Genomic DNA, 13,757 nt, shown 5'->3' on the forward strand with positions numbered 1-13,757 from the left:
TACCTGCTAAGTATAAAATACAAATAAAATATGCACGTAGTAACACCTCTGGCAAGCAATTACAACTAAGAAATGAGGGGGAAAAATAGGTCTGAAAGCACTTTTGGGAGTTAACTGACAACCAAACCCAAACTAAGGGAAAAGACTCTAATGTTTTGCATATTGCTATGAGGTTTTTATTTATCCCATACACATGGCATATACATCCAGCTCATCTCTTTAGCCTGCAAGCTGCTGCACAGGTTCATTATTATTTTTCTCAGAGAGTTTCATAATACAGTAGCACTCTTGGCAGTGGCAGTCATTAATAAAATTAGCATTAAAAAAATGAAGAATAACTGTCTAGCAAGTGATTTACCTTCAGATGTAAACCCGAGGAACTGCTGAAAGAGTTCATGAAATGGGAACTGTGACAACAGAGCAATCAAGTCATCTTCCAAGAGCAGAATCCAGCTTGTTTCAGGATCCTCATCCTGTAGATAAACACAGGTATTTTCAGTATCTCTACAGTGAAACCAGTAGTAAAGGGCTTCACTATTGTACTAATTACAGTTTTGTTAGGAGCAACTGAAATATTTGAATTCTCTCTGCTAATACTCACTACTGGAAGCTCCTCTCTACAGTTATACCACAGAGATAAATGAGACTAAAATAGAAGCAAATTCAAATCATGCTTTTTAACTTAACAAGTCAGATTTTCTTCACCCATTTCACAAAGATAAAGCTTGAACAAAAGCATAAAGGACGAAACAAAGAGAAACAAAAGAAGTCATCTTCTGTACCTCTTCTCCTCCTTCATCTACCAGAGTCCAGTTCCCAGATTCCTTCCCAGAAGAAGAGGAACTTTTCCTTTCACTTGGTTTCATATGGCACATGAAGTCCACACGATTTCTGGTTTAAAGTGAAAAATCAAATGTAAAAAATTAGAAAACTAAAAATTCTGAATTTAATAATCTTTCAGTTAAGGGAAGATATTAAAAAATCCAGATGCAAGAGGAAGAATTTAGCAAGCAAAGCAGAAAGATGCCTGGCAGAGAAGGCCCTGGGTGTGCTGGTGCCAGGGGCTGGACACGAACCCAGGGTGCCCAGGAGGCCAATGGCCCTGGGCTGTGCCAGCCAGGCTGTGACACAGCCCCAGGGCAGGGCCTGTCCCTGTGCCGGCGCTGCTGAGGCACCTCCAGTGCTGGGGACAGCTCTGGGCCCTCAGGACAACAGAGACACTGAGGGGCTGGAGCGTGTCCAGGGCAGGGAACGGAGCTGGGGAAGGGGCTGGAGCCCCAGGAGAGGCTGAGGGAGCTGGGAAGGGGCTGAGCCTGGAGCAAAGGAGGCTCAGGGGGGACCTTGTGGCTCTGCACAGCTCCTGACAGGAGTGCAGTGTCCCCCCCCGGGACAGTCAGGGAGGGTTGGACTCTGCTCCCAAGTTACAAGTGACAGGACCATAAACAGCCTCAAGTGGCACTAAAGGAGGTTTGGATTAGATATTAGAGAATTTTTTTTCATGGAAACTTGGTCAGACACTGCAACAGACTGTTTAGGGCAGTGGAGGAGTCAACACCTCCGGAAGTGCTCAGAAGACTTGTGGATGTGGCACCAGAGGACACATGGCTCAGCAGTGGACACAGTAGTTCTGGGTTAAGGGTTGGACTCAACAATCTTAAAGGTGTTTTCCAAACTAAACAATCCTGTGATTGTAAATGACTCTAGGATAACCTGGTTCCTGACATGCAGGAGCTGTAACAGATAAGCCTCTGCTCTTTTACCAGTAAGAGCAGAGCCTGTGGAGGCTCTGAGTTCTGGTATCAGCATTTAGAGCAGCACCCCAGGCACATTAAGTTGGCCCTTGTTCCAAACACAAGTGTCAAAACACACTGGCAACACACATTCCCTCAGGATACACTGGTTTTCCCAGGCAGTTCTAGAAATTAAACATAAAAATTATACCCTTTAAAATACCAGTTTTCAATAACAAGACTCCCACTTAACTCAGACCTAAGCTATCAAGATCACAGTGACAATCCCAAATACCCACAGTTTGATTCTTTGACCTCAAAATTTGGGCAGAGGCACAGGCAAGTTATGTATTTTATCTACAAAATACAACTGCTTTCACTCGTGACTGATTTCATTAGCTACCTTCTCCAAGCAACACATTCCTACAAGATTTTTTTTCTTTTTTTTTTTAAAGGATGAAAAATATATCAAGAGTCCAATCAGTGTGTACACCATCTCAACACCTTTACTCAGGGGATTCTATTGCAGCAGAGAGTATAAAAAGAGGAGACAGTATAAAAAACAGGCCACAGTGCAAAGCAAGAGATATTTCAGAAGCCACAGTAACAAAATGTGTAGGTTTGTCAGTCTTCACAGCTATTTCACAGCTGAAAGAAAGCTGCATCATACTGTGTACAGCACAGGAGGTACTGCCAAGGCTGAATTCTAACATGAATGAGTAAAAAGAGCTTAAATTAAACTGCGAATCTACTTGTGCCTACTTTTATGACTTTGCCTGCAATGAACTTTCAGAGTTTTACATGTAGATTGTGTGTTGTGTCTTCTACTCTTAAATAATCAGAACATATTTATAAAATTATGTTCATACTTACTTGACAGGAGACATAAGCAAGGCAAGAGATTGCATGAAATGAAAGACACCCGATGGGTTACCCAAGACTTTGATCTGAAATTAAATGCAAAAATCTAAGTAAACGTAAATAAGCAAAGGGCAAATTATTCTCAGCAGGGGAATTCACATTTCTCATTAGCTTTTTGTTAAGACTTAGAAGGATCCATAAAGGACAGCACCCACACCCTGGACAAAGTACTGCCATGGCAAAATATTGTGACTTGTCAGAAGAATTACTTAGAAAAACTAAAGGAGGGGTGGGAGGGGAAAAACCCAGATCAAAAGCTCCACAAAAAAAAGACAACGTCTCACTTTGTGCCACAAGGTAGGTCTGGGCACCAGGGGTAATTCAGACTCTGAGCACAGGCAAAGATAAAATCCTACCACATTAGGTTAATTGGACTCAACAATATTAAGGGTCTTTCCCAAGCTAATTTATTCTATTCTATACTTCTATTGCATTGTTTTCCCTTCCTGTTAGTGTAATTTTCCTGTGACTAAATTTCCAATGTTTTCTCCTCTTAGAAGAGCAAATATGTTCTTTGAAAAACACCCCAGTGCCTTTGGATATCCACACTCCCTCTGACCTAGACAAAGTGAACCCTTTGTCCCTGAACTTTCCAGGGAAACCAGTCCCACTTCAATGCATAGGATATAAAGAAATCTGCTCCTCCTGATCAGCAAAGAGCTGACTCCAATCTCACTTTTTATATACAGCTGCTGCTTCAACTTTAAATATGCCTTCCACTTTTTGGAGAATACTCCCAAAACCTGGTGCATAAGGCCTTGACTGCCTTTCATGGAATCTCTCCAGTCAAGAGTGAAGTGTGTTCCCCTGTCAACCTGCACATGGTTGGCCTAACGTGGAAAAACATATTCCCTGGCAAACCCCTCACTGCCACCATGATTCCACACATCTGGAAAGGCAGTGTGGGTCATGAGGGATTAAGCAGGCACAGGACACTCTCCTCCCCTAGTCCATGCCACCGCCACTCCAACCTGCTGGCAGTAAAGAATTAAACATTCACACCTGGATGAATGGACAAGCCCACTCGCTGATGCCAGCTGGACACCGAAGGATGTGGTTGAAGAGGAAGAGATGGTCACCTGGACAGCCAATTCTCTGCAGCACAGACACCTAGAGGGAAGGGTATTGAAATCAACTAAATAACTCTGAAATTCATTTACTTACAGTCTTGCTAACTAGAGTAATACTGTTCATTTCTCACCCTTTCTAACAAACTTAAATTTTCAGTGCATGTTACAGGAGAACAATATTTAAAATCTGTTTGCTTGCCTTACGAGCCACATACCATTTTTTGGTGTAAAGTAACTATTTTTTCTACAACTGCATTAAAATCTAATTTACTTAGAAATTGGCAAGAACAAAGGTTTCTCCAACATGGCAAGTCTGAACAGCTCTAATTTCAAAATAAGTAAAAGCACAATGAGTATTATTAAGTTCACTGTGAGTAGTATTGGCTGCACAGGTGCCAATCCTCACTATGCTGCTTGAGTTTATCAGACAAGGGAATCAATTCTAAAGATCTGCTAAGAGATTCTGTTCCTCAAATAGAACAAATCCCATCAAAAAAAACATTGCCCAAGAGACAGGAAGTGCAACAGTGACACTTCCAGAAATTATTCCTGAATTCATCCTGTGTGTTGGATCAGATATATCCATGTCTACTCCCTCACCAGTCTCTGCAGCCACATGAGAAGGTCACTGTGAAACTGAGGATCCTCAATAACTCTGCGAGTGAAGCTGAAAAGGACACTGATACATTCCTTCAAGTGGCTTAAGTCTGAAGAGAGATTTTCTGACTGCTTTGAAACTGTAAATTAAAAACAGAATTAATGAAGCTTTGACAAGAAGTAGCAGCATGAACAATGGGTTTGGGGCTGGACATAAAACTGCTCTTGTATGTGCAGACACCAAGACATTTCAACATTAAATCTGTCAGAAGAGAATACTTAAGAGCACTTTGTTTAATCTTGTAATTAAGCTCTGGACACTAATTATAAGAAGAATATACTGTGGTTACTCTCACAAAAGGCCTTCCCACAACATCAGCTTTTTAAGAACCACCATTTACCATGCACATAAACTATCTGAGAGGTGGAGAGCAAAAAAAGAAAAATCTCTGGGCCAGGAGGAGGAGAAATATTTTAGTTAAAAGATTATATTGGCACAAACTCAAACAAAACACTCAGGATGAAAACCAAAAAGATAATTCTAAATATTAAGAGCTTAAGATTTCAAAAGGCCTTCTGAGAGAAAGTAAACTAGGAAAAATATCCAGCTTATTTTAGAATTGGGAAAAAGAATTGTATCAGACATTGCCTTGAACAACAAAATATTGGGAATTTGGGTGTCCCATCCACACAGTGTTTCTGTACAGCAATCAGTGTCAGTCTGCAGCTCAGACAGCAGAAGTCACTTCTGCATACAGCTTTTACTGCCCAGGTGATAAAGCCAAGAGAATTGGACATCTTCCTGTGAGAAAAAAGTTTCACTGATCCCTACAGAAGACCAACAGTTTTCTGTAACAGAGGAGAAACACTCCAGCACACAAATTCCACCACAAGAGCCCAAAACTCCAGCCACACAAGGAGCTGGCACCCTGACCACGAGGACTGGGAGCAGCCCAGACCAGCAAACACACCTTGCTCCTGCTGCTGCAGGGCCACAGATCTCAGCAGGGACGAGCTGCTGAGCAGCCTGTAAACATAGGACTCCACCTGCAAGCGGGACAGCACTGAGGTGTAGGAGTGCAGTGCCAGGGTCTGGTGCACGTGCTCTGCTTTGGCCTCAAAGAGCTTCTTCAGCTCCCCCAGCACGCTCTCGTTCAGCTCCACTGTCTGGTAGCGGTGGTGACCTGTCACCTTGCACTGATCTGCACACACACCCTGAAAAGAGAGCAAATGTTTTATGTCAGTAGCTCTGACATTTTGTTGGGTCACCCCAACTGAAATCAATCACGGTATAACCCTCTCTTAAACAGATTTCAAGGCTTTCATAAAAGGGGACATTTCATAAATGGAAAAGACAAACATTTGGCAATATCCTACGTGCTTCTTAGAGGTACTAACCACTGAAGGTTCATAGCCTTGATTTCTGAAGAAAAAATATTTCATGAACCCTCAGTAAATCAGGTTTGGAAACAGCCACTTGCCTGCAGCACTGAGAGATGTGAACAAAACCAGGTGTCTCACTCCCAGTGAATGCACCTGCTTTTTAGTTTACAGATTTCCATATATATTTTGACCTGCTATTTTAAAGCTAAAACATTCACTGGAATGAGATAAATATTTCCCAAACTCCCAGGACTAATAATTTGCAGCAATTCCCTACTGCATGTTTAAAATGTTTTCCTCTGCCTCATCACTACTTCAGCACAAGAAGAATACAATAAATAACATTCTTGCTATTTCTACAATAAGTAACATTCCTGTTAATCTTTTATGCAATAAGGAAACATTCCTAAGAACCAGCACTGTGAAAGCTTACCTTGAAAGCATCCCTGTGTTTCCTAAATTAGCAGAATAAGAATTTTAAATTGATATAAAGACAACAACTATTCTGTACACACAATAAATATATAGTGAATTGGGATGAAATAAAGCAAGTAGCAATCTTACACAACTTTATGATGGCCTTAGAAGATGCAAGAGTGAAGCCAAAATTGCTTTTGGTACAGAAAATGATCACTGCAACCCTTAGAATCCAGTGAGGCTCAGTGTTATTCCCCAAGAAAAAGGAAAGAATTCGGATATGTTCAGTTCCTCAACTGTGATGAACTACACTCGCAGAAAGGGTAAAATCTACCCTATGCATAGGTGTAGAGCACCCTTGGACAATTTTGATGATGTGTGAGCTATAAACAGCATCAGAACAATTTCACTCACTCCCACTGTAATGCTGAGCTCCAAAGGCAAGTGTCACAGAAGGAGTCTGGGGGAAAACTTTTCTGATGTGTGCCCCAAAGAGCTCCATAAACCCCTCTGGTTTGCAGGTAAAAATGTTAGAGAGTACCATGCCCATTCTGGAGGTAAGAAAAACCACAGCTACACTTATGGAACAAGTTACAGCAAGTGGATGGCCCTAATGCTCCCTCTGAGCTATGGAGCTGCTCCTGAGCACAACTCGAGCTCCCCGCAGCAGGAATGACATCAATGGAAACTGTCCCTACACTTGGCAGCAGGCCAGATGGGACATCACTGCTACAGTCACTCCACCACTGTCCCCCACGTCTGCCTGGAGTGCTGGGAAACTTCATCTGACACCACGGGCAGAACTGGGTGTACACAGCTCATCCTTTCTGACCCAAAAAGAAATCACCAACATATATCCCACTGTCCTGCACACGCCAGAGGTTAAAAATCAAACAACAAACTGTCTTTAATCTCAAAAGGATGATATTCTGAAGTACTGGGGGTCAGTGGAGAGACAGAAAGCAAAGGCAATAATCTCTGGACATGGAACTTTAGAGCCAGAGGAAGTCCAGAGGAAGCAAAGAAGTCAGTAAGAGGACTGGACCATCCTCCCTGTGAAGACAGGCTGAGAAAGGTGGGGCTGTTCAGCCTGGAGCAGTGCAGAGACCTCACAGCACCCTCCAGTATGTGGAAGGGGCTTACAGGGAAGCTGGACAGGGATTCTTTATCCGGAACTGTAATAACAGGACAAGGACTAAAGGGATTAAACTGAAACAAGGGGAAATTTAGGTTAGATATTAGGAAAAAAAAAAACTTTACTGTGAATGTGGTGAGACACTGGCACAGTCTGCCCAGGAAGGTTGCCCCAGTCCTGGCAGAGCTCAAAGCCAGGATGGATAAGGCCTTGAAGAACTGGGTTTTGTGGGAGGTGTCCCAGCCCATAGAAAGCAGGGTTGGGATTAGATGATTTTTAAAGTCTCCTCCAACCCTTAACATTCTGTGATTCTTTTACAACAAAACACCTTAACTATGATCAACCTGGCAAGTAAAGTTAATTTCCAAATAGTCTGGGTTCAAAAGCAGCTTCAGCAACAGCACCTGCACAGTTTTCTGCTGTTCCTTGAAAGTCCATAATCTCCCCTTCACATTCTGGCAGTCTGTTGTCATGGCCTGCAGCTCTGCCTCAGCCAGCAGCAGCTGCTTCCTGCAGCGCATGTAGTTCAGGAGCAGCTCATAGAACTCGTGCCTGTCCTGGTGAGCCACACTCTCGAATTCCTCGGCATAGGAGTCGACGTTCTCCAGCCAGGAGCAGGGCTCAAAGATCTTCAGCTGCTCCCTGGTGAAAGGCACCAGCTCTGGCTCGGAGGGCAGCTCTGGGTACAGCCTCTCGTGGTGCAGCAGGGGTTTCACTGCCATGATGGTGGGCTTCTCGTAGGACAGCTCCAAGGACAGGTCTGGATAAACCGGGCGCGGAACGCGCGCCTTGGATTTCTCAGGGCGCTGTGAGGTGCTGGGGGGAAGCTTCTCTGAAGAGCAGGAGAGAGGATCTCTGAAGTCTTGTCGGTTTTCAGCTCTTCTGCCCTGTACAAAGCCCATCACTGACAGAGGGGGAGCAGCACTGGACTGAAAGGTACTACTCAATAAGTCAGAATTTCTAGATCCACTAGCAACTGCCTCCACAGGGCTCTGAGGTTTGTCCAACTTGCTCTTCTCAACATCCCCCACACATTCCTCCTGGGAAGGATCAGTTTTGACCTCTTCTGCATCTTTGGGAGGCTCCAGAGCCACTGCCAGAGCCCCTTCATTTGCTGAAGATAAATTATTTTGGGGGGTGTCAGACACATCAGTTATAGTTCTTCTATTGTCTACTTCATCTCTGAGCTGAATTTCTGTGAATTCTCCAGGATGTTCCACCTGCACTCTCCCGGCTTGAGAAGACCCTTCTGCCACAGGAGGCAGGAAAACATCATCAGGCTCTTGTACCTGGGGCTCTTCATTACTTCTTTTCTTTTTTTCCTAAGAAAACAAAAAATTAACAGCGTCACTGCCAAATTAATCCCTTCATCTTGCATCCCAAATCCCACCAACACCAAAAGAAGTATTTGTCAGCATTATGACTCCAAAAGCCCTTTCAAACATATTAATTTTCATAATATTAAAGATAAAAACAAATATACCATACAAATCTGTTCTTTAGCTGCCCTATGAAGACTGTCTACCAGCGTGTGGTTTTGTGCTCTTGCACAAGGCTTCAACACTTCTAAGCAAAAATCTATAAATATCACAGGACAGACTGTTTCATCAACACAGAAAATAATCAACATAACAGGTCCCTGACACCTAAGAAGAGTTACTCAATTTCACCTATTGACAAGAAAGCAATAAAAAAATTGACTCCGTGATCCAGATCTATCTTAAGTTTTACAGAATATTTTAGTGACTGGAAAAATATTTTCAAAACAGTAATTTCAGAACAAAGCAAGTCTGGAATGTAGCCCTTAGCTACATTCTAAAATCATGGTAACATCTGAACAATTACTGAAATACCTATTTTCAGTAGGCAAAACACACTGGAGACGTAGAAAAACTTAACAGTGCCATTAAAACTGTTAATCAATTTAAAATTACAATTAGTTTAAGGCTAAATAATTCCCATAAATCTAATCTAAAGTGTAGATTAGTTTCCTTTCCAAAAACACAACATAGGAAATGAACTAAGATTTTGATAATCTGTACATTGTTTGCCAATTTGTAAAACAAAAAACCGGCACAGTGATTAGCCAATCTGTAAATTGTGTAGATCTAGCACTTTATTAGGAGCAAAACTGAGGAGTTAGGTCACAGTGCTCCAGTTTTGGATGACCTAGATAATGTAACAATGAATACAGGTGAAATGAGTACAAGCTTTTAATTTTGGGGAAATAATAATAGGAAAAAGACGACAGTTCTGGAAACTTGCTTGCAGTATCACATATAATTTTACTAAATATTTGAATGTTTTTGCCTTAAGAGAAAGCATAAATGACAACAGCCCAAATCAAGGCACTAGCTCACCTTGATCTCAAGGCTAATTTTATTCTGAACATATGGTCATAGGTCCTTTACAAAAAAAAAGGAATTACTATGGCTTGGGTTTCATACTGTTTTCTGGTGTATTAAAAGCTGTAAACATTTCTGATCATAAAACAGCCCTGACTCACTACCTAAAGCTGCAGGTGAGAGGCTAAAAATACATCAGTGCAATTCTTTAAGCCGGGACTTGTCATAATAAGCCTCTCCTGACAATTACCTCAAAGTCAATAATGTCCACAGGATACTGTATCGCTAAATCATATTTGTTCAGTGTATTGATCCACATACTTCAGGAAACACATGCTGGTCCTCTCCTCTCTACAATCTCAACGTTCCCTCTTACACTCCTCATACAGACTAAACTCCCTTTATCACTCAGTATCAGCCTGCATCCCTCCCAGACACAGCTGTTTTTTAAAATTTATGATGTGCCTTTCAGTTCTCACTTTCCTAGGCAAAAAAAATGGCATAATCATTAAAAGAGATTTCATCTGAGAAAGAATGAGAGAAATCAAGTTCTGAACTAACACAGAGGAAAATTCTGCTTAAGCCACATATGAAAGAACCAGGGACCTTAAAGACCATCTCATTCCAACCCTTTGCATAGGCAGGGACACTCCCACTAGACCAGGTCACTCCAAGCCCCATCCAACCTGGCCTGGAACACTCCCAGGGATGGGAAAATGGCAGTTGCTCATCAGCCTTGCCCCATGCCTGATGCTGCTGGTGCTGCACAAGTTTAACTTTGGGGCTACTATTGTCAGAAAGCCCTGGGCTCCATTCCACCACTTGGCAGCTCTGTAGCTGAGCCAGCCTTTCTCTCAGCTCACAAGAATTCCAGCTTTTCAAAGGATTACATTACAGCTTTTCCTGTGGCATGGGAATGGAAAAGTCCTTAATGTGACTGACCTGCAAACTGCATCCTCAGGCATGCCTGGGTATTAACAGAGGTGAGCACAGTAATAGCAACAGAAATACCAGAAATGGGTCGTGTGCAGCACTGGAGAATTCAGGGTTCTCACATGTGACACCTCCAGTGAATTGTTTCACAGTGAATTTCACCTGGAAGGGATGGCTAAAGACTGGAGTCACCACACACATGCCCTTAATGAAACAGCAGTGTCATCCATGACTCACCACCTTCCTGCAGGGAACCAATTCTCTTAGGCAGCAGTTTGAAGGTCTGACTGCCTTGCACACGACAGGGGGCTGAATCAAAACCAAAACAACGACACAGTAATTCTTCTGGGATTGCTTTTCCCTGCAATCTTTACTTGCCTTCCCTTCAGGAAGCACACCCACACCTGACACTTAGATTTAACCCTGGTTTTACAGAACACTGATCGACTAATTCAGTGTTTTCAAAGAGCTTTGACAGTCATGACTTCAATGTCCTTGCTCTATATGGGTGTCCGTAGGGACAACAAGAAAGAGGTCAAGAAAACAAGAAAAACATTTCCACTTTGTCAGGTAGTTCAAATCATTCCCATAAACATTCTGTGTAAAGAAAATAAAGCCGTCAGAAAACTGTCAGTACTAATATCATTAACAAGGAACACACTCAAAACTGAATAAAAACCTAGGAAGAGTGATACTTAAAAACTGCAGCACCAACTCACGAAGAAGCAGCACTATCGTGAGCTACACACAGCATCATGTTCTCAGCATCTCAAAGCCAAACGCAAACAAGATGGAGTATCACAGAATCACTGAACGATCTGGGTTAGAAGGGAACTTAAAGATAATCTCATTCCACCCCCTGCCATGTGCAGGGACACCTTCCACTATCCCAGGCTGCTCCAAGCCCCATCCAGCCTGGCCTTGGGCACTCCCAGGGATTCAGGGGCAGCCACAGCTGCTCTGGGCACCCTGGGCCAGGGCCTGCCCACCCTCCCAGCCAGCAATTCCCAATTCCCAATAGCCCAAAATCTGTCCCTGCCCTCTGGCCCTGGGAAGCCATTGCCTGGCTGCTGTCCCTGCATGCCTTGTCCCCAGTGGCTGTGCAGCTCTCCTGGAGCCCCTGGAGGCCCTGGCAGGTGCTCTGAGGTGTCCCTGGAGCCTTCTCTTGTGCAGCTGAGCAGCCCCAGCTCTGTCTGCAGGACTGTCTGCCCACACTACAGTGAAACACTGTAAATGCGGGTGAGCTCCAGCGCTGCACATTGCCCCGGCTCTCCCACAGGACACGGGACCCCTGAGGAGGCCGCAGGACAACGTAATAAAAACCTTGTTTACATCCAGCTACAGCACAAGGCCTGTCACCACCCTCACACGCCCGGCAAACACTACAAACCATGGAAATGGAGTACAGAACAGCAGGAATCCTTTTACGGAACAAAAGAAAAAAAACAAAACCCACAACATCACACACACACACACACACTCCCCCACTCTCCACCCTCCACCATTAGAGGCCGCACAAACACGGATGTAAACACGGCCTGGCGCGGCCACCCCCACACGCGGGTCGCTCCCTCGGCCCAGCGGCGGCGGAGCACGCCCCGAGTCCCCCCGGTGCCGGTGCCGGTGCCGTTACCTTGGGGCGGGAGCGGGCGCGGCGCGGGGGTCGCACGGCCTCAGCCATGGCCCCGCTCCCCGCGCTCAGGCGGCACCGGGCCGCGCAGGGACGGGCGGCGGGACACGCCCCCGCCGCGCGGCCCAATCACACACAGCGATGGGCGGCGGGACACGCCCCCACCGCGCCGGCCAATCACAGGGCGCGGCTAGGGTGGGGCGGGGCCGAGGCCGTGAGGGAGGGACGGGGCGGGGCGAGGGGCTGAGGGGGGGGGGGCCAGAGAGCGTCTGTGGGGACAGACGGACACTCAGGGGAACAGACGGACGCTCCATAAGGGCTGGCAGATACTCTGTCGGGACAGACAGACACTCATAGGGACACACAGACACTCCGTGGGGACACACAGACACTCTATGGGGACAGACAGACGTTCCATGGGGACACACAGACACTCCGTGGGAACGGACAGACACTCTGTGAGGACACACAGACATTCCATGGGGACAGACAGACACTCTATAGGGACAGACAGACATTCATGTGGACACACGGACACTCCATGGGGACACACAGACACTCACATGGACACACTGACACTCACAGGGACACAGAGATCATTCATGGGGATACAAAGAGTGTTCGTGTGGACACTTGGACCATCCATAGGGAGCCACAGAAACTGCACAGGGACACGTAGACCATCCATGGGGACACGTAGACCGTCCATGGGGTCACACAGGCCATCCATGGGGACACAGAAAGCATCCATGGGGTCACACAGGCCATCCATCAGGACACAGAAATCATCCATGGGGACACACAGAGCATCCACAGGGACTCACAAAGTGTCCATGGGCACACAGAGCATCTGTGGGGACCCCACAGACCAGCCCCAGGTGAGTGGGGTCTGCTGTAGGGATGCAGAAACCAGCCCTACGGACACACAGACAGTCTGTCCATAGAGACTGACAGATGCTCCATGGATGACCAGGGCCTGCTACAGGGACCCAGAGATCATCCACAGGGACATACAGGCCATCCATAGGGACTGACATAGGGACAAACAGACCTTCCACAGGCACAGACTGCCCAGAGGGACTCACAGAGAGTCCACAGTGAAGCAGAGACTGCTACAGGGACTCAAAGGCCATCCATAGGGCCAGCCCAAGCTTCTGCCACAGGGAATGTGGGATGAGAAGCCAAGCCCCCACTAGCAGGATGGGGAGTGTGAGGTCACTTCCCCAGGTGTGCCCCAGAGCGTGAGACATCTGCAGGAATGCTGGCTCAGCCCCAGAGCAGGAACTGCTGTCCCCCAGAGCCCTGTCCTGGCACCCAGCCATCCCCAAGGAGCCACAGCTGGAGCAGGAGGGACTTCTCCCAGTGCCCAGGAGGATGAGCTCCCCCAGAGCTCAGTGGCACTCTGCAGAACACATCACAGTCCCGTTAATGGCCTTGAACAGGCACTGCTCTCTCCCTGGGACCTTGTACCTAGGGCTTGAGAAGTCTTTGTGTTACTAGTGAAACCTGGAATTTGTAGTACCTATGGGAAAGGTAAACTGGACATGGGTGTAGGGGGAAACCTTCCCCAGCACTCTGATTTTGGGATTACTTCTG

At 45.6% G+C, this 13,757-nt stretch overlaps 1 protein-coding gene across 3 annotated transcripts in view; it reads right to left on the bottom strand.

Annotated features, from left to right (window-relative positions):
* EPG5 (ectopic P-granules autophagy protein 5 homolog) overlaps positions 1-12,273 on the bottom strand; it is a 54,919-nt gene extending 42,646 nt beyond the window's left edge. For all 3 annotated transcript variants that reach the window (XM_030968751.1, XM_030968752.1, XM_030968750.1), the window contains exons 1-8: positions 12,165-12,273; positions 7,658-8,575; positions 5,290-5,533; positions 4,322-4,458; positions 3,654-3,761; positions 2,604-2,677; positions 783-891; positions 359-473 (exon numbers count right to left, since the gene is read on the bottom strand). In XM_030968751.1, coding sequence (XP_030824611.1) covers positions 359-473; positions 783-891; positions 2,604-2,677; positions 3,654-3,761; positions 4,322-4,458; positions 5,290-5,533; positions 7,658-8,575; positions 12,165-12,212 — 1,753 coding nt within the window. In that variant the 5' untranslated portion in view covers positions 12,213-12,273. The remainder of the gene's footprint in view (positions 1-358; positions 474-782; positions 892-2,603; positions 2,678-3,653; positions 3,762-4,321; positions 4,459-5,289; positions 5,534-7,657; positions 8,576-12,164) is intronic.
* Positions 12,274-13,757: the final 1,484 nt, after the last annotated feature.

This window comes from Camarhynchus parvulus, chromosome Z (genome assembly GCF_901933205.1).
Source record: "Camarhynchus parvulus chromosome Z, STF_HiC, whole genome shotgun sequence".
In the NCBI taxonomy this organism is placed as follows: Eukaryota; Metazoa; Chordata; class Aves; order Passeriformes; family Thraupidae; genus Camarhynchus; species Camarhynchus parvulus.